A 22,458-nucleotide genomic window follows, 5' to 3' on the forward strand; every position below is an offset into this window, starting at 1 on the left:
CAGTCATTGGCTAGAAGGGCCTGGAATAAAGCTGAGCTATATGGTTCAGAGAGCCAAATGGCTCGCTGTGTCCCTGACAAAGCTGACTGGACCATCTTCTATATTAGATGTCATGTGAGCACACAGCAGGTGTCTGGATATACAGAGGCAATTAGAACCACCCCTGCCCTCTAGGACGCTTACAGAAATGATTTGTTTATAAAAGCCAAATCTACAGAGTTTCTGAGGGTCTTCCCATAGCTAGGTCCTCCCACAGAGGCAGCAATCTCTGTCTCTGTCTCTCTATCTATCTGTCTCTCTCTCTCTCTCTGTCTGTCTGTCTGTGTGGGTGGGCGTGGGTGTGGGTATGGGTGTGTTTCCTAACTTCGGGTTAAGTGACTAACTACAGATAGTGATCTTCATGCCCTAATGAGATAAAAAGGTTCGGGATCTGAACAAAGAGGACATTGATGAAGACAGGTGGAGCAGGGCTACTGCATAGAGAGGAATTTAATTGGCCTTTGTCTCTAGTTTCTGACTGGCATGCTCTAAATACTTAGATTTTCCCAAGGAATTGGAGTGCCTCTGTCCTTCATGAGCCCCTTGAACCAAACAAAACCCGTATGCTGTCAAGACAGGTCAAAGTGGGCTGGCTATTCCAAATGACCGTGTGATTCATTTAGGCTTTAAGTAGGGTTCTACCAGCCAACCACCTCCAGGGAGTAGAGAGGGTTAGAGACTGAACAACCACATGGCAAAGGACTCTACTGGTTGTACCTAAGTAATGAAACTCCAGTAAATACTCTACATATCAGAGCCTGGTGGGGAGTTCTGGTTGGTGAGAGTATTAATGTTGGGGGAAGTAACAGATTCTAGCACCACCGAGCAAAAGCAATGCATCACCATGTCCAGGGTGCTCCCAGATTCTGACCTGGGTGTCTTTTTATTTGGATGATTTTGATTTGTGTGGTTTTCCCGCCTCTTGTTGTGTTTGTATGCATGTGTGTACAAGTACCCCCATGCCCATGTATATAGCAGCCAGAGGGGACTGTCAGGTTGCTCCCCTGTTGTTCTGTGTCTTACTCCCTTTAGACAGAGTCTCTCACTGAACCCAGTGCTCACTATTTTTTGCCTAGGCTGGCTGGCAAGCAGACCCCAGCAACCCTCCCCTATCTCTGCTCCCAATAGGCATAGAATGCGGCTTCTTACATGGTGCTGGTGTCTGAACTCAAGTCCTTGTACTTAGGAAGCAAACACTTATCCACTGAGACATCTCCCCAGCTCATTGATTTGTCTTTGATGATAACATAATTTTCTTTCTAATTAGTTTATTGATAATTTCATTCAATGTACTTTTATCATGCCTCCCACAAACCCCTTGCTGAGTTCTATGAATCTTCCAAACTAATTATCATATCTGAAAGAGTTGATGTCACTCTGAGGTTTCCAGCCAGTTGGTCAGGAATGCGGGCTGCAGAGAACTCCTTAACTGTGGCTGGAATCTCAAGTAGCAACCTTTCTTTTGGGGGACCATGCCCTTCCCTTGTGAAACGACGCCAACTCCAGCACTGCTTTGCAATATTGCAACACTCACTTTCGACATCTTCAATATTTGCCAGAAACAGTCCCTCAGAAATGCAAGTCTCTTGTAGTTGACCTGCCTTTCCCTTGGCCCCAATCCCATCTCCAAGGCCAGGCTGAGAATGCCCACGTTCCAATCTCAGCAGAAAATCAAATGGGTAGCCAAAGCAACTGTGGTGCAGGATGAACCTTAAGATGTGTGGTGAGACTGAAGCGTAACAGCCACAAAGATGTTGGGGGAAGTGGCAAGATTGGAGGCAGAAGCAGAAAAAGACCCAGAAGTCAGCGGGCCAGCTAGCCTCACATACAAAGCAGTGAACAGCAAACAAGGTGCAAGGTAAGGGCTGACACTCAAGGCTGTGTCCTTTGACCTCCACATCCATACTATAACTTACAAGCAGCCATACTCATACATGAACATAGCTGCGCACACAGCCAACGGTAAAGAGACAGTAACTATCATGAACGCACAAAGGAAAAGTCTAATACTTGGATAAAAGATTCAGAGTATTTCACAGAGGTAGTCAGAGCTTTGAAGATAAAAGTAACTCTTAGACGGAGTCCTACATGAGGAAGAATAAATGATTAAATCTGGGTGTTTGGTAAACCATGGTAAAATAGCCTCAACTGTTCACTTAACTCCTTACTGTGTGCCCAAAATTTTGCTAAGCTCACTTTATTATTCCAATAAATTCTATTTCCTAAAAGAGAGTCTATAATTGTACCTATTCTGCAGGTGAAATTACTGAGATTTAGCTAAGAAACTCAATGAAGGCCTCAAACCCAGCATCCGATTGTAGCTAGAGGGAAGACAGGCAACTGAAAAAGGAAAAGGAAAAAAAAAACAAAAACAAAAACAAAAACAACTTAGAAGACAGATGACTGTGAATATCTGTCAGAAATCCAGCCTGGTCTTTTCTATAGGCAATGAAGACTACCAAATATGTCGGGAATATTATGGCAAGAATTACATACTGAGAGGTAACTATGATGGTAGGAGACATCCTCAAAGGACAAGATATGCAGCAACGATCAGGTCACTGGGAAAACATGAAAAGAAAGGCTGAACCCAGTCAGGGCCAAGAGATGAACATGTAAAGATAGAAACAAGAAGAGATGATAGAATGCATGAAGTTCAAGAACCTGGAGAGAGTGTAGGGGAGGGCAGCCTTGAAAGAATGATATACACTATCCAAAGCACCAACCCACCAAAAACACATCTGTGAAAGGTAGAGAGCCGGCTCAGAGTGAGGAGTTCAGTTTCCAGCAACCGTGTCTGGTGGCTCAAAACCACTTGTAACACCAGATCCAGAGGACCCAGCACCCTCTTCTGGCCTCTGCAGAAACTGCACTCATTTGCACATATCCACACACTGACATACATGCAATTAAAAATTACAATGTCTCTTTCTAAATACCTGTGATTAAAGTAGTCTCTCTCTCTCTCTCTCTCTCTCTCTCTCTCTCTCTCTCTCTCTCTCTCTCAGTGGTGATGATGGTGATGGTGGCGGTTTGCTTTTTATTTGTTTTGTTTAAGAGATAGAGTTTCTCTGTATAGCCTTGGCTATCCTAGAACTCACTTTGTAGACCAGGCTGGCTTTGAAATCACAGAGATCCCCTGCCTCTGCCTCCCAAGTCTGGGATTAAAGGTGTGTGTGCAACCACATCCCGGCTATCTTTGTTATTTTAATTATGCTTATTGTGGATGTCTATGTATATGAGGAGTCTAGAAGAGGGTGTTGTACCCTCTAGAGCTAGAGTGACCAGTAGGAGCAGGCCTCCTCTATTGATGCCTAAAGGCAACTGCTAGTGTGCCTTGCCGGAATTTGGTAGAAACCATTCTCTCGATCACTTAGTGGATCATGAAGTCTTATTTAAAGACTACATTCAGTATTAGCAGGCAGCAACATGTCATCCCTCTGCCTTTCAGATCTATTAGCCCCTGGCTAAGCACCATCACTCTACCGCTCCAAGCTCTCTGTGTCGGTTTGAATCTGCCTTTGATGAATAACGAGCATCAAGGGAGCTAATCAAGGATTCTTGTCTAATGTCTTTTTAAACCGCTGAGCTGAAGCAGGAACATAACAGACCACCAGTCTAGTTCCCAATCCACGTGATCCGTGTGATTTAGGAATGCACACACTGAGCCGGTTGCCTTCTAGCCCCTCCTGGAACTCAGTGGAAAAGAGCCAACAGGTTACAGAAAAGTAAACAGAAACTAAACACTGCAAGGCCACTCCTTCTGGGCTCCATTAAGAAAACGCAAAGCTAAACACAAATAAAATTAGCATTGGGCCCCAACTGCACAATAAACAATCACAGCCGTTTAAGCCTGTTTCACAATTTGCTGCTTCCACAGCTATGTCAGTGCCCCATCCAGTCTCAATCCGAGAGGACTGAAGAGCCATTTGGTTCATTAGAGGGGCTTTGCTGGCGCCCAGCAGCAAACTTGAGCACAGAAGAATCAATAACAATCCTTTTCACTCAGGCTCTGAACTGTACTGGGTTCTCAACTCATAAATATTACTCAAGATCTCACTTCTAGTGCTAAAAGCCCAGATGGACCTGGTCACACAAACCACACAGCGGAAACAAAATTCAAACTCTTCCTTAGAGACTGCAGGGGGCCCAGGGCGCCTGTGCACAGCAAGGTTAGTCTCTTTCTCACTTCCTGACTTTCTCAGGAACCCCTCTGTGAAACACTCATCTGAAAAGGTTTAAGGAAGACATACAACAGGGTGCTCTTACACCTGCCTCTGACACATAATCAATAAATCTTTAAGCGCACACATCTATATCTTGCACTGACCTCGCTTTTCACCAAGACGCACACGGTATTTCCTTTGCTTTGTCTTGGAATCTTTGCTGATCTCACGTCTCTCCACCAGATATGTCATCGCAAAGAGACAGAAGGTGCATATTAAAGGCACCTTTCGGAAATATTTCCAAATAGGCAGGAATCCCATGCATAGTTTGTAAACACACACTACCATTTCAAAAAACACACACATACAAAAAAAAAAAAAGAGTGAAATTTTGTCAGTGTCTCAGGGAGATGCTTGAGTCTCAGAACGTTTGCCATATATTCTAGAACATGTCACATGGTACAGAATATATCTTCCTCTTCTTTTCAATCAACAAGAGGAAGGAAGGGGCACATGAGGGGGTGAGGGGAAAGAATCTGTCACCCTTTAATATAAATGTCTATGTCAAGGAATAAAGACTTAATATTTCCCCTGTAGTATGCAACTTCAAGGCGGGCAAGGCATATTTTAATTGGTGCTCAGCAGAACTCCAGCATGTCACAATGTCTCTCCATCAAAGTTGTCACTTTTGAGACTGTGGCATTTTCTCCAATCTCTGAGAAATAGTTGGCCACGTCACCAATTTGCTGTGATAAATAACAGGATGGACTGGCATGTGGGTTCCTAATAGATTTGATGTATCGAAGCTTATGGACATCCCCCCCACACTACAGACATCCCCCCCACACTACAGATATCTCCCCACACTACAGATATCTCCCCCACACTACAGACATCCCCCCACACTACAGACATCTCCCCCACACTACAGACATCTCCCCCACACTACAGACATCCCCCCCACACTACAGACATCCCACACACACTACAGACATCCCACACACACTACAGACATCCCACACACACTACAGACATCCCCCCCACACTACAGACATCCCACACACACTACAGACATCCCCCCCACACTACAGACATCCCACACACACTATAGACATCCCCCCACACTACAGACATCCCACATACACTATAGACATCCCCCACACACTACAGACATCCCACATACACTGTAGACATCCCCCACACACTACAGACACCCCCCACACACACACACCCATTTAATCTCTCTAAGGTCCTCGCTAAGAAGAAACATTTTCCCACATTACAAAATAGAATGGAACTCAGAAAAGAATACGCAAGCACAGCTAAGGGATGCTTCCAGAAGGGTGACCTAGTTACACCTGAACCTTTCAGCAGCAACAGTGAGTCTCACCACACTCAAGATTGGAATTCACAAGCCTCCCCCATCAATACGGATGTTTCACCCCTTGCTATTCAGATCTGGGGGATGGGGAACACCTTTCAGGCTCCTCAAAGCCAAGCCTACGCCTAGTCCCTTCCAGATTGTCCAACTTCAGCTTGCCTTTCCTAGGAGAGACCCAGCTGCCCGTGCTGAATGAGGATGGCCCGCGGAGTCCACACTCTGAGATGTTAGCATGATCTTAATTTTAACGGAGCATCATCTAAGTGACAGGCTCCAGGAGGGAAAATCAGGTAAGCAAAAAGGAACACTCCCCTCCCCGAGTGGACAGACAGGAAACCACATAGTTCCCACACAGCATGTCATGTCTGTGCCACAGATGACCTGGGAGCTGAGGGTGCTGGATTGGCTCCCAGGAAAAGTTGGGGGGCAGGCATGACGTGAGACTGTGAAAGCAACAGCTGCTGAAGTCCGCTAAGGGACACTTCCACTCCATCAACACGCCGTTCCTCACTGTATCCTTGGGAACCTCAGTGCTCTCTGGTGCACAAGACATAACTATGAACCAGCCCTGTCTCCAGCTTTCAGTGCTCGAGTGCACTTTCGTGTTTTTTTCTGCATTTGCTACTTCTTGCCTTTCTTTTCTTCCAATTCTGGTTACAGGAATGGCATTCCACTGTGGGAAAAGCTGGTTAAAAAAAAAAAGGCTAGTGGAGTAGTTCAGTGAGACAGTGGGCCTCGGGTTTGATCCCCAGCAGTGCACACAGACACAGATACACACACACACACACACACACACACACACACACACACACACGTGTTTGTACACTTGGTCTCCAGCTGCTGGCACTGTTCTGGGAAGCTAGGGAGCCTCCATGACGCTGGACCCACTCTCTGGATACAGCAGGGAGTGGACCTTGAGAGCCATAGCTCCACCCACTTTCCGCTCTGCTTCCGGTCTGCCACCACCACGTGACTATCCACAAGCCCCACTGTAATGGCTGTGCCCTCCAGAACTGTGAGTCAAAAATCAACCTCTCCTCACTGTATTTGTTCCTCTCAGACGTTTGATCCCACAACTGCAAAAGTAAATAACACGTGCCATTGCTGTTTATGTTTTACAGAGGAAGAATTAAAAAAAAAAAATCCAAAGACTGGCTCTATAGGACAAGATGGTTGTCTGACAAGCTGCAGTTCATGAAACCACCTTCAGTAACCACTGTTCACCTAATAGCAGGAAACTCGCAAATCTCCCCTTGAAATAACCTGAGGCCAAGGAGTGTTATAGGACCAAATTTGGAAGGCGCAGACAGAGATAAGAGAAACAGGAGGTGGGGTGGGCGTGGAGCTCGGGTTTACATTTCATTACTTTTCCTTCCCTGTCCTCTGATAACCTCAGAAAGAGTACTAAGAAGGAGTTACCACAGAGAAACTCTAAGTGGGAACCAGAGGAGCACTGCCCTAGATAGCCATCCTCAGGACAGGCTGGCAGAAGTGCGCTGACCATTCTGGGTGGATCATGAGGAACAGTGCCAAGCTCAGCATCTTCCAGACTGGAGACAACCAATGAATATTCACAAGAGGAACCGCTAATGCAGCCAGAGAAAGCAAATGCAGCACACAGCCCCTGCTGTTTCCTTTTCAAAAGTCTAATAAACCCATGTTAACTGAGACTCTGGTGAGAGGGAATCTTACTGGAAGAGGGACTAAATGTACTTAGCACAGGTATCTCTGGGCCTGGGTTTTTTTGTTGTTTCTTTTTTATAATTTTATAATGAAAGATACATTTGACACAGTCAGGACAAATGTTCAGTCCCATTCCTCCCAGCCCCAAAAATATGCAAAAGGAAGGATTTAGGGAGATTATTGGCAAGGTCATATTAAACAATTGCATCATTGTCTGGTCCCTCCCTATATCTAAGATAATGTGACGTTTGGTGGCAGCATATTAAAGGGCTGTCATTGATATTGCTACTTCTAAGCAACAACGTCTTCTCAGAATATTCTAAGAACCAATGTATTTTTTTACAAACATGTAATAAATGCAAATTTGACTTTCACACACAATAAATTAAATAATTTGACAAATGGCCTTGGGGTTTATATTCTTTGAGTGGCATGTGGGGCATCAAACTGTTTGTAGTTTAGCTTGGTATATAATTCACGCGTAAATACAGGCTGTGTTTTTTTGTCTAATCATCTTGTGTTATTTTCCCAGCACCTCTAAGCGGTACAAACACGACTCAGTCCTCTTTGCTTTGCAAGTTCCAAGAGGCAGAAAATTCTGAATGTGCTAAACAAGAATCCACTGCTGGCTTATGAAACATAAAGACTTATGAAAACATGGCACGTACTCAAGTAGACCAGTTTGTTTTTAAATATTTTAATAGTGCTCACTGCTGTGTTATGAACTAAATGTACATTGTGCTCAATCTCACATCGGGTAAACACTCTATTTTCATCAGTCCATCAAAAAGATCAAAACGTAAATACCATGTAAATTATATTTTATACATGTCCTCCTTTGCATGAAAGCAAACAGAACACTTATTTCTCCTCTAAACACATGAGACTACAAACAAGTAACGCATCCAAACCCAAGAAGTATTCACTGTTTCATTTCATTAAAAAAAGATACCTTCAGGTATCAGTTACAAAGAGAATGACTGTGCTTATGCTTTCGAATTTTTAAGCACAATGTTAATATTTATTTCAAAGGGTCTCAAGTCAATTATCCATGCTACTGTCTAAAAGAAAATATATACGTACTCTGCCTGAAAACTCTCTTAAGACATTACCTAAGCCAAGAAAATTAACAACAGAAATTGAATGCTTGACATTGAACTTGTAATAACCAGGGAAAGTCAATATTTCCTTAACAACTAAATGTAAACTACGTACCTTCATTGGATCCTAAAATAAAGCATGCACCCATTCGCACCCACACACCAACACTTGACAAAGACAATCTTAGGACAATGGAAGAAACATGGGTTAAAGATGGACCAAATATAAATATTATGAAATTTTTATTTTGTTATACATGAAAATGGTTCTGTGATTCTTGAAGAAAATATCTTTATTTTTTTAGTGCATGATAGCATGTTTAGGGATGAAATGTGACAAAATACGAAACTGACCAATGGCCTAACAATATTTTTTAAATGTATAGAATCAGATACATGAGAAAAGTATGAAGTAAAATTGGCAAAAGGTTAATAAAAGTTAACTCCAGGCGAGGAGCACACATCTGACCAATGTTAAACATGTCCTCCTTACCTGTGATGACCATATCTGCAGGTTCATCTACTTACAGATAAAAATTACTGAAAATATGTGTCTATCTAAACACGTGTGCGCCTTTCTGTTATCATTCTCTAAACAACACGGTATAAGAACTATTTGCACAGCGCTTATATTATGCTTGTATAAGTAATCTAGAGGTGACCTTTATAGCACGTGGAAGGACAGGTGTGGCTATGTGCAAACACAATATCATTTTCTCTAAGGGTCTTGGGCATCTATCAATATTGCTATAGTGACAGGAGAGAGGTTGCTGGAACCTATATGCCTCAAACACTAAGGAATATAAGCATATGTGTATATCAATTACTGAACTAGGTACAGATACAGTGTTGCTACAGACAGAAAACGGTTCATTTTCTTGGAGCTTAATTCACCCAGAGGGTCAATTCACCCAGAGAAATTATGGCCGCCCTTCTGTCAGAGACTACAGGGAACAGGTGACTGATAAGCACCACCTGAATTAGAGCAGATGCGTGGGATCCCCAGAGGGGAATCCACATGGGCCAGAGCACATGGCAACACACGCCCTCAGAAAAATAGGGGCTGAGGAACAGCGGGTATCTCTGAGGCTGGAAACATTATGGTGAGCAGAAGAGGCAACTCAAGAAACCTTATTTTCTGAAAAAAAAGTATGCATGCTCAGCTAGGATGCGACCCTGAGCTAAATTAGACAAATTCAAAACACCAGCTCCCTCATTCACCCAAGAAAGATGGATTCCTACCTTCCTTTTATCTGTTCAATAAAGTGACGTGCCTGGGTCGATCCTAAGCAAAAGAGCCAGGTTGGTACTCTAAAATTCCTAGTTCAAATTACTAACAAAACAGTAGAATCATCAGAAACAACTTTAGAAAAAAATCTGTGAATATTTAATGTAGAGATATCTGAAGTTATTTTAAAAAAACAAAAAAAACAAAAAACAAAAGCTAATACTCAAGCCTATGAAGCCACACAGCAGGGTATCTCCTACTGATGGAGTTCTTCTGTTTTAGGGTCCAAATCCTAATGTTCCTGGGCTCTTACTCACTGTTAAGTCAGAGTTCAAACCAGCCCTTCCCAACCTGCTCAAACCGTGCAGCAAACTCTGTAGCTCTTTCATTAAGTACAGCTGAGTTAAGCAGAAAGCACTGAATTTTTGTGTTGGCCCAGAGCAATCAGTGGCTTCACTTACCTCTTATATTTACCATGGAGAGAGAGAGAGAGAGAGAGAGAGAGAGAGAGAGAGAGAGAGAGAGAGAGAGAACATGTTTTGAGCACGGTGTATGCTCAAACACGCTCACATTTGTGTTCATGTGCATGTGGATACGTGTCTGGGAGCATGCATGTGAAGGCCAGAGGTCAACCACTGGTACCATTCCTCAAGAGTTGTCTACATTGTTGGTTTCTGAGACTGGGTCTTGTATTAGCCTGAAGCTCACAGGCTGCTTGCCCGCAAGACCTGGGCATCCACCCATCTCCTCCTTTCCAGTGTTGAAATCACAAGCGCAGACCATGACTTGATTTTTAACGTGGTTTCTGGGGAAAGAACCCAAGTCCTCAAGATTGTGTATAAACACTTTACATGAGCCACCTACTTCTCCAGCTTCCAATTATTATTATTATTATTATTATTATTATTATTATTAAATATGTCTTTTCTTTCTCATTCAATTTCTCCATCTCTGTCACCATTGTTATCCTCCTTTTTCTGTCTGTCCTTTTTTTTTTTTTTTTTTTTTTTTTTTCTGTCTCTCACTTTCCCTCTAAGCCCTGAAGGCTCTCTGGTGAACCCAAAGACATTGCTATGGATTGGGTTAAACCCCAGGCAGCAGAACTATAAAGGACCCTTTCTGATCCTGAACAGCCCATAAAGCTGGGGCTATGAGGCCACAAACTAAACAGTCACAGGAAGGATGGTTGACTTTCCTTGACCTAAAGAACAGTGACCTTGTTTATCAGTTGTCAGCCCTTTCTCTTCTTGCTGCACCTGCCTTTGATCTAGAACCAACTGGTTTGTTGTTGTTGTTGTTGTTGTTGTTGTTGTTGTTGTTGTTGTTTTTCATCTTAAGGAAGCAGAAGACCACAGTCTCAAATCTCATTCTTGCTTTAGGTTTTCCTCAGTCACATGTATAGTCTGGGAGTGTTGAAAGCTGATCTGAGGAAGATCTATATACACTATACTTATCCAAGGAATTCCTGAGTTATCCTCAGTCCTCAAAATTCTAATTACTCAGGAAGTATCTCTCTGTGAACACTCAAGGGGGGAAAACTGTAATTCTCCACTGTTCTGTCTATGTGTATTTGCACGCATGTGAGTGAAACTTAACGTGTACACAAGGAGATACTAGTTATCACTCTGCACCTTATGCCCTTGATGAAGACTCTCTCCTGCCTAGGCTGACAGCCAGCAAGCTCCAGTGATTCCCACACCCACCCCACCACCACCCCGTCTCCACTCCCCACAATGCTTAAGCTACATGTGCCCTATACCCAAGCCATCCCACCAGCCCCCAGATATTTTTAAAGTTCTACACCAGAGGTCTGGGCACATTGTTTAGGAAAGATCTACTGACTGCGATATGCTCCCCATACAAGGTAAAGAAAGACAGAGGCCTGTGGGGCTGCTTCAAACACTCTGGGGAGAAGGAAGTTCGGCCAGCTAGAAGACTAGTGTCTGTCCAGGGGTCTCTGGGTCACCTCTAGGCCTGGTCATGACTGCAGGTGAATTGGAAAACAATACTCAGGACTAAAAGGCCACAGTCAAACTATTGTGTGACACGAAGGATGCTCAGGAGAGTGAAGAAACCTAGGCCCAAGGCAATAAAAGAGCCTTTGGAAGTTCTGCCCAGTGTGGCATCACTTGTATCCTGAAGCGCCTCCATGCTTTGATTTCATTACCTGTTGTGGAGTGGGTAATAATAGTGCCCCCCCTCCCCATTGCTCATAGGGTTTTGGTAAAGATTAAATAACCCAGTATGCATAATGTACTTGAAGCATGGCCTGACTCATGGTAAACACTGTTGATGCCAGCTAATATTGCCTAGAACATGCCCCCGGGAAGCCTGTCGAAGAAGTGCCACCGCTTTATTTCCCCACGGCCCCACAGCCATACAGGGCAGCTGGAAGTACCGCGTCTACTACAGAAGATCTACCACAGCAGGTCCGATCCTAACTGGGTTGGAATCGCATCACAATTCTTTCATTCCCTGTTCAAACACCTGAGGTGATGGGCTCAATAAAGACCAAGCCAAGCAAGACTTCTTTCCCTAGCAACTAGGCTCAGATATAAAACTGCAAGATAGCAACATCCTATGATTAAAAATGGAAATTGACATACGATTAAAATGGAAGTCTACCTGACACGCGTGTCAGAGCCCACACATTCTCAATGGGTACGTTCTGCAGCTTCCAACAAATGTCCCTGCCTCTGAAATGCTGTGAGTCTCAAAAGTTAACGTGGTGGGAAAAATCCCACATATTACCCTACACGTCAGCAGGACCTAAATGCAGTGTCCTTCCTGTAGTAAGAGACCACAGAGTCACGTGGCATAAGCAGGTCATCGGCAACCTGCACACCTAGGTGGCACAGTGAACCAGTTCTTCGGAAAAGGTATGCCTGCTAGCATAAGGGCTCACTCGGGCCATGGCTGACGTACCAAACTGGCAATACTTACGCATTGCAATAGGGCTTCTTTTCATAGCCTTTGTAGTTGTTCATGTTGAGAGCCATCTTGCAGACCTCGCAGTGGAAGCATCCTTTATGCCAATACTGAGAAGGAAAGAAAAACAAAAACAAATGCTTAACATTTCATTGCAATACCAGTTCCGGACAGAACCGGACATAAGGCAGTCCATTCGATAACACTACCAGGAAACGACCGTGGGTTGTAGGACATGTTTATCTATTTTCAGTTCAGTAAGGAAACCCTGTCTCGAGAAAAGAAAAAAAAAAAGAAAAGAAATCAGACAGCTATTAAAGTTGAGTTCTAAGGTAATCCCACCACTATAGACTCACAACGGAAGAAATGCCAAGGGTCTATCAGTATTATAGCCGAAAAGGAACCCTGAGGTCAGTTAATGGAGAAATGGGGCCCAGTAGTGTGGCCTTAAAATGAAAAGGGTTCGCTTTCCAAACGTCTAAATGTTGTGTTTGTAGGCTTTGCACACAGGTGTCCACCGGAAGTCAGACAACCCACAGGAGCAGAGGTGGACTGTGTAATACCCTTGTCCCCATCCCCTCCCAGCGTCCACTAAATTACAGAACGCCGCCGCTGTCTCTGCCTAGGATGACAGCTTACTCTACAGTGGCATTTGTAACACCAAACGCAAATTTCACTGGGACCGCCTACGGCTGGTTTCAATTGTCAGTCACCCGGGATCGCAGTGAGTCTGTCGCCTAGGCTGTTCAACTCCATCCACACCCAGGAAGGGCAGAGCTGCAAGCACCCGGCTAAAGCCACTTCCTCTGGAATTTACCCCGTGGAGCAGGCGCCCGCCGGTGGGTCAGCTTGCTACACCAGGCTGGGTCTCTCTTAGAGGGGTTATTCTTAGCACTGCGGCAGCGGCAGCGGCTACCCCGCGACATAGGAATTGCTATATGCCTTTTCCTGAAGCCACTGTCACCAGAACTGCTGGGGATGGGGTGAAGGTGTCAAGGTCCATACAGCAGGGAGGGAGGGACGGACAGACTGGACGGGAGAGGGGGCGCGGCTTGTCAAACTGCACCCCCCCACACACACGCACACACACACATCCCGGTTCCCAGCCTGGCTCCTGGGTGACTCAGCCTGGCTGCTGCTGGGTGCTCAGCCTAGCTCCTGTGCTCTCAGCTTGGCGCCGGGGACTACTAGGTTTTCATACTGGCTCCTCGGTGCCGAAGCTGCTATGCGTCCTTCAAGGAAGCTGTGTAGATGTCGCGCACCCTACACCCAGGACAAAAGCCTTTCCCAGCTCCAACATTCTTAGCATCTAATCCTGAAGGTCTCAGACACAAGAGCTGGTGTTTTTCCTTGGAGCATCCTCTCCCTGTGACAAGACCCACGAAACATACTACCCCAACATATTTCCAACCCAGGTGCCAAAACTTCTTGGAGCAGGTGCAGCCGGGCGCCCGGCAGGTCCGGGCTGGCCAGGCGCCCCCTTGCTCACCTTATCCAGGCAGTTGACTTTCTCCGTGGGATACACCACTTTTCCGCAGCGGGCGCACTGGGGATTCATTGTCGTGGTTCCCGCGGGCGGTGGCTGTTGCTTCTGCGGCGGTGGCTGGGAGCTCCGGGAAGCCTCTGTGACATCCCCCGGCGAGCCCCGCAGCCACTTCAGGGCAAGCAGAAGGGCTTCCGGCACAGGCGAAGTGGCTTGGTAGGGTGCAAGGGGCTGCGGCGGGGCCTGGGGCCGGCCGCACTCGGCGACGCTGGCACTCTGCTCCGGCTCGGGCTGTGCGCCGCTGGCTCTGCGTCGCTAGCGCTCCAGGTACCGGTGACTCACAACCATTCGCGCCCGCCCCTCGCGCTCGCTCACTCGCTCACTCGCTCCCCCGCCGCCGCGCAGGCCAAACCCACCAGCACGCACCGACCCAAGAGGACCAGCCTGTCTGGCACCAGGGGACAGAGGACGGCGAGGGGGAGGGGAGGCTAAGGACCCGGGAACTCCGTACACAGCCGCCCAGTGAGGCCCGGGAGCCGGCACCCACGGCTGCAGCAGCTCCGGGCACCCAGGTGGGCGGCGGCGACAGAGCGAGCCAGGCGGAGGAGGTCCGAGCTGGGGGTGACTGGAGCCCTAGAAAAGCCCAATGCCCGCGCACTTCTAGACCCCTTCCTCTCTCTTCTTCCCGAAATGGATGCCCTCCTCTTACGCCAGGGTAATGTCCCTGACACCCAGAGGTCGGCCAAGGATGTGCCTGAGCTCCTCCTACGTCTCAAGGGACCAGCTCTGCATGGTAGCGCCCAGCACACTGGCTAAGACTCGCTGCCTGCGACGAGGCTTCCCCTGCCTTGAGCTGAAGACGGTCCGCCGGTAACTGGGTGATTCGCTAGAACCAAAAGACTCAAGTCCCGTATACATCCCCTTGGGCCTCTTGGCTCCTACCACCACCCGCAGAGAAAAGGAGTGACGTGCCTGCCTGAAGTCCTAAGACCCTGCTTGAGGAAGCTTTCTTGGTGCCCCCCTAGTCGCCGCACTTTTTACACCCGTCATTGGAGAGCGACTGACCAGAATCATGCCTCTCTTAATTAATACAGTCGGTGTTCATTTTAAGTGAATGTATACGATACACTGTTTTACAATTAAGTACCACAAAGATCTGCGAAAAGTTCTCCTGAGCTAGGAGAAGCAATTACAAATCCATCATTCAAATCAGAAGAGCCAGAAACATCTAGCAAAGGGTAGGATGGGCCCAGACAAAACAGCAATGATTTTTTTTCCGTTTTAATAATATCCTCGGGGATATCGGATTTGTTTAAGAGAGACAAACAAATGGAGCCATATTAACTATATTTTGTGCCTGACCCTGCCACTTACTGGTTTTGTGGCGTTCTGCCAATGCTTAGCCTCTCTTTGACTCAATCTTTTCATCTTCAGAATGGGGCTGACAACGGAATTACAAAACAGCTCTGACCCCTCTGGAGTGAGGATTTAGTGAGTCAGCAGTCGGTAAGCGCTTCAACCTCCCTGGCCCCTGTAAGCACCACGCAAATCGGCTAGGATTATCATAAATTGGTTGTAACAAACACATTCCTTTCCTGGCAAGAGGATTAAGATTCAGTCATGCCACTTAGCAACTTCTGTGACAAACATTTCTGTCAGTTCAAGCAAAATCATAGCTGCACCTTTTCCGGGGACAGCTATTGATTGTCAAGCCTCTCAGGCAGGCTGCACCGTGAACGCATTCAGAGTCATGCCGGAATGTTTGACTTTTCAAAGAGGTAACTTCTTTAAACATAGTCACCAACTACAGTCGCTCTGAGCCACTCGCTGCTGTGTCCACAAACCCACCTTCAAAGCAAATAAAAGGATAATGTGCTATCAGAGAGTACCACTTACCCTTAAAAACATCTCTAAGATCATTAAAGATGCCCGTGGGCAAAAGGGTATGTGTGTAATCTCCCGAAGGGCAGCAATTTATAAATATATATATATATATATATATATATATGTATATATATGAAATGGTATTTGAGTTCTCTTAACATGCCATTAAGAAACTTAGAAACTGGCTTGATGCAGAAAACACAGAGAAACAGAGAGCCAAGAGGGAAACAGTGCCCATGAATCATTGTATATTTTATATGTGTGTGTATGTATATATGTGTGTATATATAATCATTATATATATAAATTATAGTGTGTGTGTGTGTGTGTGTGTGGGTGTGTGTGTTAGCATTTAAGTTTTTAGAACTGCCAATCATAAATATAGCCTATATTCTTTTCAAAAGCTAAGCACAGAGTTCAGGGGTAAAATGATGGTGACTTTTATAGCTGGTTAGTTTCCTTATAAATTGTATAATTTCTTACAAAATCAGTGATTTTGTACAATAAGTACTAATTAAATGTTAGCTGAGTGTATGCATGTGATAAGTGCACACCTTAGAACTGGAATTAAGCGATGTGTCGTTCTCTAAAGGATAAACAATGATTCGTGGGCACTGTTTCCCTCTTGGCTCTCTGTTTCTCTGGCTCTGTTTTCGGTATCAAGCCAGTTTCTAAGTTTTTTAATGCCATGTTAAGAGAATTCAAATAGCATCTGTCTCTAAAAAGACCTCTATTTCCCAAACCAAAGTCCTGGACCTTTGGCTGGAACCTGTCCTCTGGCCTAGCCTTCTTCCTTCAAGCAGATAAAGTGATTTCATCAGCCCACCAGTGAGACCTCTGCCTTCATGTCTTTTTTTCTTGACCAGTCAAGAAATTCTGCTTTGTGGTGCCTGTACCCCAGTACACCCACATCCAGTACTTTCTGCTGGCATGGCCACAGAGGTAAAAGAATAATAGACGATTATTAATTACCTTCATTTTTAAAAAGCTTGTTTGGAAGTTAGAGTCTTTCTTTAGATACGATTCCCAGATGTTTACTTTTCCCTGTGGGTGCTACTTTTAGAGACCATGTTATAGACAATAAGTAGTTAAGCTATATAAATTAAACACAAAATTCAAAATGTTAGAGAGTGATTAGCATCATCAACGCCTTGTCAAGCAGTTACTTGGACATGATTCTGGTGGGTTATCCTACTCCAGAGAACACAAAGGCACCTAATGTGAAGAGTCCAAAGTGATGACTATAATTTTCTGTTTTACATATTCTGCTTTTACTGTCATGGCAGTGTCATCCCCCAACATGGCATCACATAGCAGCAAACTTCAGATAACGAGGAAAAAAACTCTCTTGACGAGTGCCAAGACTCACCAAAATAAGCTCCTGGTGCCCACCCATCTATAGATACAGAGCCCTAATGGTAAGGTGAGTCTACCCAAAACCTTCCTCACTTTGGAAAGAACAAGGAAAGGAAGCATCAATGTCAAGACTTGGTCCAGCCCTTCTGGGATTAGTTTACATGATGCTATACTCTGGACATAGAATCCCCACCACCACCAAGACCTTATATCCCCCAAGCTGTGGCACTATTGAGAAGTAGACTCTTTAAGAGGTAGGGTCTAATGAGAAGTAGGTCATTTGGGTACATGCCATGCATACTTTTCTCCCCACCAGGATGTGACATCCCCAAATAAAGCCATGCACCTATGGGGTGAAACTTGCAAATCTATACTCCAAAATAAACCCTTCCTGTTTTCAAAATGGGCATCTCAAGTATTTCATAACCAGAAAGATGAATAACATACATGACAAAAGGGAATGTGCTGAGGTAATTAAGGATGCTGGCATGGAAGGATCAGCTGGATTATCCAGGTGGACTCAGTGTCATCGCAAGGACTCTCACAGAAGGAAGATGCGGAGGTCACACTCAAGAGAAGACATGGCAGTAGAAGCAGTAGTCTGAGATTTAAGGCTACTACAATACTTGCCTTGAAGACCAAGGAAAGTAATGGGAGCTGAGGAATGTAGGCAACCTCTAGACTGTAGGCGAATCTAGAGGCTGGAAAAGTCAAGGCAACAAAATTTCACCTAAAGCCAAAGGCATATAGGCCTGCTGCCATCTTGATTTTAGGCTTTCTGGTGTTCAGAGCTGTGATGGCAACCATGTGCTCTTTTTCATCGTTAGGTTTTCTTTGGTTGGGTTGAGTTTGGTTTGGGTAGGACTGGAACCGAACCTATGGCTTTGTGTGTATGAGACAAACACCCTACCACTGAACCACAGCAAGTGTTTCTATTACTTCTGTTTTAACAGCAGCAACAGAACAATAAGCCATCTATCCGTGTGAACTTTCTTTTGGCCACAATGAGTTGCAGAACTCCTGAAGGGCTAGTTTGTAAGTCAAGATGGTTAGGATTCTTCATGCACAAAGCGGGGAAATGCAACAGACGCCTGTTCTCTCACTTCCTAACAAAAAGACTCACACAATTTACCTCCCGTCATTAAGTTTTGCTCATGTAGATACAACATCAACAGTACACATGTCAACACGCATCTCTGAAATCGTTTCCTTTTCTTCTGTGCAGAGCAAGTCTCATCTTTTCAGCAAGTACCCTAAAATCAACTGAGAGTGTCCCCCTACATACTAACCGAGGCGTCAGATCCTATCAGCTTTATCATCAAAGAGTTGTTGAATCTGTCTCCATGTCTCTGACTTTGTGTAACAAATTGTGCCTCCTTTATATTTTTTCTGTAGTGACTTCCTAAATGTCTTATCAACACGCAAGCTATGGAAGGAAGTAGGACTTTACACTCCCAGACCGGAGTTAGAAATGTTACCAACAGGGCTAGGGATATAGCTCAGTTGGTGAAGTTCTGGGTTCAAACCCCAGAAGCACGTAACACCTGCAATACCACTAGGGAGGTGGGAAGAAAAGGATCAGCACAACTTTGTGGTGGATGTAAGGCTACCCTGAGGTTACATGAGACCTTGTCTCAAAAAAGAAATGTTGGGGCTGGAGAGATGGCTCAGCGGTTAAAAGCACTGCCTGCTCTTCCAGAGGTCCTGAGTTCAATTCCCAGCAACCACACGGTGGCTCACAACCATCTATAATGAGATCTGGGGCCCTCTTCTGGTGTGCAGGTGTACATACAAGCAGAACACTGTATATGTAATAAATAAATCTTTAAAAAAAAAAGAAAAAGAAAAAAAAAAGAAATGTTTGCCCAGTGGTCAGAGTTCTCGCTCTTCAAGAGGACCCAGGCTTGATTCGTTATTGAAGACCAGCTTTGACGTCAAATGGGGAAACTGAAGTGAGGCATAGATCCAGTGGCTGGCTGGTGACCCTGAAGACTTTCTCTGAGGGCAATTTTCCAGACCGGAACTCACTGTTACCAGCAAGGGCTTCGCTGGTAGTGATAAACTGAGGGGCCAGAATTAAATTGCTGGCTGCGGGCCCGTGCTGATAGCTTCCTGGCAGGGCCTTACAGCTACCATGTAAGCAGGGCTAGGGCTGATGACTCCTAGTGGGGGCTTCCACTGATAGTGGCAAAGGGTCTAAAAAGAAAGGGAAAGGGTGGCTGGATAGATGGCCCAGAGGTTAGGAGCACTGGCTGCTCTTCCAGAGGTCCTGAGTTCAATTCCCAGCAACCACATGGTGGCTCCCAGCCATCTATTATGTGATCTGATGCCCTCTTCTGGCCTGCAGGTGTACACATTACATAATGATAAATAAATAAATCTTTAAAAAAGAAAGGGAAAAGAGAGAAAAGCACCATACCCACATACAACATACATACTTACACTTGATGGTAAAGTAAGACAGAGTCCAGCAGGTAGGTTCCAACAAGCTTCTTTTCTCAAGCATCTCTTACTTTACACATTCACATACATACATGCATGCATACATACATACATATGCACACATACATATGTGCATTCACATGCACGTGGATGGTTGGAAATGAATTGTAACAACCTTACACACGAACATATATACATACTCACATCTTGGTGGATGGAACAAACTCCAAAGAGCAAATTCCAACAACTTTATTATTTCTCCCACAGTTTCTACATCCCAGCAAGATCTTTCAAACAATAACAATTCCCGACACCTCTGTGGTGGCTCACAAATGTCTGTAACTCCAGTTCCAAGGGATTCAATATCCTCTTCTGATCACTGAGGGCACCAGATATTCACATGGTGCATAGACAAACATGCATATAAAACATCCATAACATAAAAACAATTTTAAGAAATGAAATGTCATAGATAGAAAATCTGTACTTGTCCAGGTCTGAGAAGTAGCCCCACCCCTGTGAATGCTGTATGATTTTCTAAATAAAATATGGTCATATAAAACACTAAACATTGTGCCTAATGCCAGTGTCCTCTATGCTCCTTTATGCTGCTTCTGTCTACTGACCTAGGCCTAGTTCTGGAAGCTTCTATTCTCCATAATCTAATCTAGGCCTAGAATGTGTTCAGCCTCTGAGACTTACTGCTGAATAAGCTCACCCTTTCTAGTTCTTTCTGAACTCTGGCTGGCTAGTTCAACTCTGTTGTTCTGGCTCAAACTCCTCTCCAAGCTGACTGATACAATCTGGCTTCTCTCTCAGCTTCTCACTGAATTGCTCTGCGTGGCCTCATACTAACTTTGGCACTCTGTCCTAATCTTCTGCCTCCTTCTCATTCTCTGGCTTGTTCTGTTTTCACCTGTGTCTAGCTTGTTCTCTCTTCAGCCTGTCTGTGTAAAACATTGCTGGTAAAACTGCCTTTGAGCTGGGCAGTGGTGGCTCTCACCTTTAATCCCAGCACTCGGGAGGCAGAGGTGAGTTTGAGGGCATCCTGAACTACAGAGTGAGTTCCAGGACAGCCAGGCTACACTGAGAACCCCTATCTCAAAAACAAAACAAAAAATAAAAAACAAAAAAACAACTGTGTTTGAATTCCAGGAACTGAATTGCCATAAACTGGACTCCACTGCATTGCCTTTCAATTCCTTGATTACCAAACTGCCCTACCAGAACTGACTAGAAGTCTGTCTCCTGAGTGCTGAGATTAAAGGGGTGTGCCACCATGCCTGGACCTAAACTTTTACTTGCTCTATACTAGGCTGGCTTTTTGAACTCAGAGATCTGCTTGCCTCTGTCTCCTGGGATTAAAGGCATGTCTATATTCCAGGGGGGTCACACAGACCTAGAAGGTCTTTGGATGTGATCCCTTGCCAGAGCAGCCATGTTCTGAATTGAAGTTTCTCTACAAAGTTAATCAATATTTCTTATATATATTCACTGAATTACTAAGCCAAAGTTTTAAATTAGGCTCTCTGTTACATTTTAGGTTAAATCAGATGGGCCCTGACTAAGATGGTAGTTTTGGAGGGTTGTTGTTGTTGTTGTTGTTGTTGTTCTTGTTGTTGTTTAGTTTTTCAAGACAGGGTTTCTCTGTGTTATCTTAGCTGTCCTGGACTCACTTTGTAGACCAAGCTGACCTCAAACTCACAATGATCTGCCTGCCTCTGCCTCCCGAGTCTTGGGATTACAGGCATGCGCCACTATGCCTGGCTAATGATGGTAGTTGTTATTATCCTTTTCATGTATTCTAAGTCTGCTTTCTCAATCGTCTGCCTACTTCATAAATATCAAACTACCAAAATAAAATTGATATGAAGAATACTCTTCTTGCCAGGGCACAGTGGTGCCCATCTTTAGCCCCAGCACTCTGGAGGCAAAAGCAGTGAATCTGACTTACATAATGAGACTCTACAAAGAAAGAAAGAAAGAAAGAAAGAAAGAAAGAAAGAAAGGTCACGCAATTAAAAAAACACAACAATAGCAAACAAACAAACAAACAAAAAACCACTTTTCTCACGCAGAGAGAGTAAGTACCAATGGAGTAATCACAAGAACTGAACATTTATACTACATTCTCCTTCTCCCAGGACAAAAGGATCATCAGAGAAGAGAGACTGTAAGAGGAAGGGCAGGAGTGAAACATTGTCGTCTGGACCTGACAGGACTGTCAAACGCTTGAACTCACAGAAGCTGTTATTGTCTTCACAAGAGCAGCTAGTCATCATTCCAGCATGGAGGGAGGAGAGGCTCATGGGTCCCCACCCTAACTGAGCAACTATTCACCACTGAGAGCTGCGAAGGGAGGAGTCAGTTTTCTTTTAAGGTGTGGCCACTGTAGACCAAGCACAACCCAGGGAATAGATAGTCCCACACCCATGAGCAGCACTCATTGGTGGTTTATCACAAAATAAAAATAAAAAGACATGAAGTTGTGAGGTGGTGGAGGATGGACCAGAGAGAAATAGTTAAGAGGAAAGGTGAGATGTAAATATAATCAAAACACATTATATTATGTATAAAATTCTCAAAGAATAAAAATAGTATGTTAAAAATTAATAAAAGATGATACAAGAAAGAATGCACATGAGAAAAAAATCAGTATGATTGTCTTAAATGCTTTTTTCTACTGTTGTGAAAAGACACCAGGACCAAGCCAATTTATAAAAGAAAGTTTATTTGGGTCTTACAGTTTCATGGAGCATGTGCCTGAC

General features: G+C 44.6%; 1 protein-coding gene across 2 annotated transcripts in view; it reads right to left on the reverse strand.

Annotated features, from left to right (window-relative positions):
• The window catches only part of NEBL (nebulette), a 362,420-nt gene extending 346,510 nt beyond the window's left edge, over positions 1–15,910 (reverse strand). The window contains exons 1-2 of one of the 2 annotated variants that reach the window (XM_084782458.1): positions 14,015–15,910; positions 12,541–12,635 (exon numbers count right to left, since the gene is read on the reverse strand). In XM_084782458.1, the coding sequence (XP_084638584.1) occupies positions 12,541–12,635; positions 14,015–14,083 (164 nt within the window). In that variant the 5' untranslated portion in view covers positions 14,084–15,910. The remainder of the gene's footprint in view (positions 1–12,540; positions 12,636–14,014) is intronic. The other variant, XM_084782449.1, reaches the window with a different exon arrangement.
• Positions 15,911–22,458: the final 6,548 nt, after the last annotated feature.

This window comes from Acomys minous (assembly GCF_964271855.1).
Source record: "Acomys minous genome assembly, chromosome: 5".
In the NCBI taxonomy this organism is placed as follows: Eukaryota; Metazoa; Chordata; class Mammalia; order Rodentia; family Muridae; genus Acomys; species Acomys minous.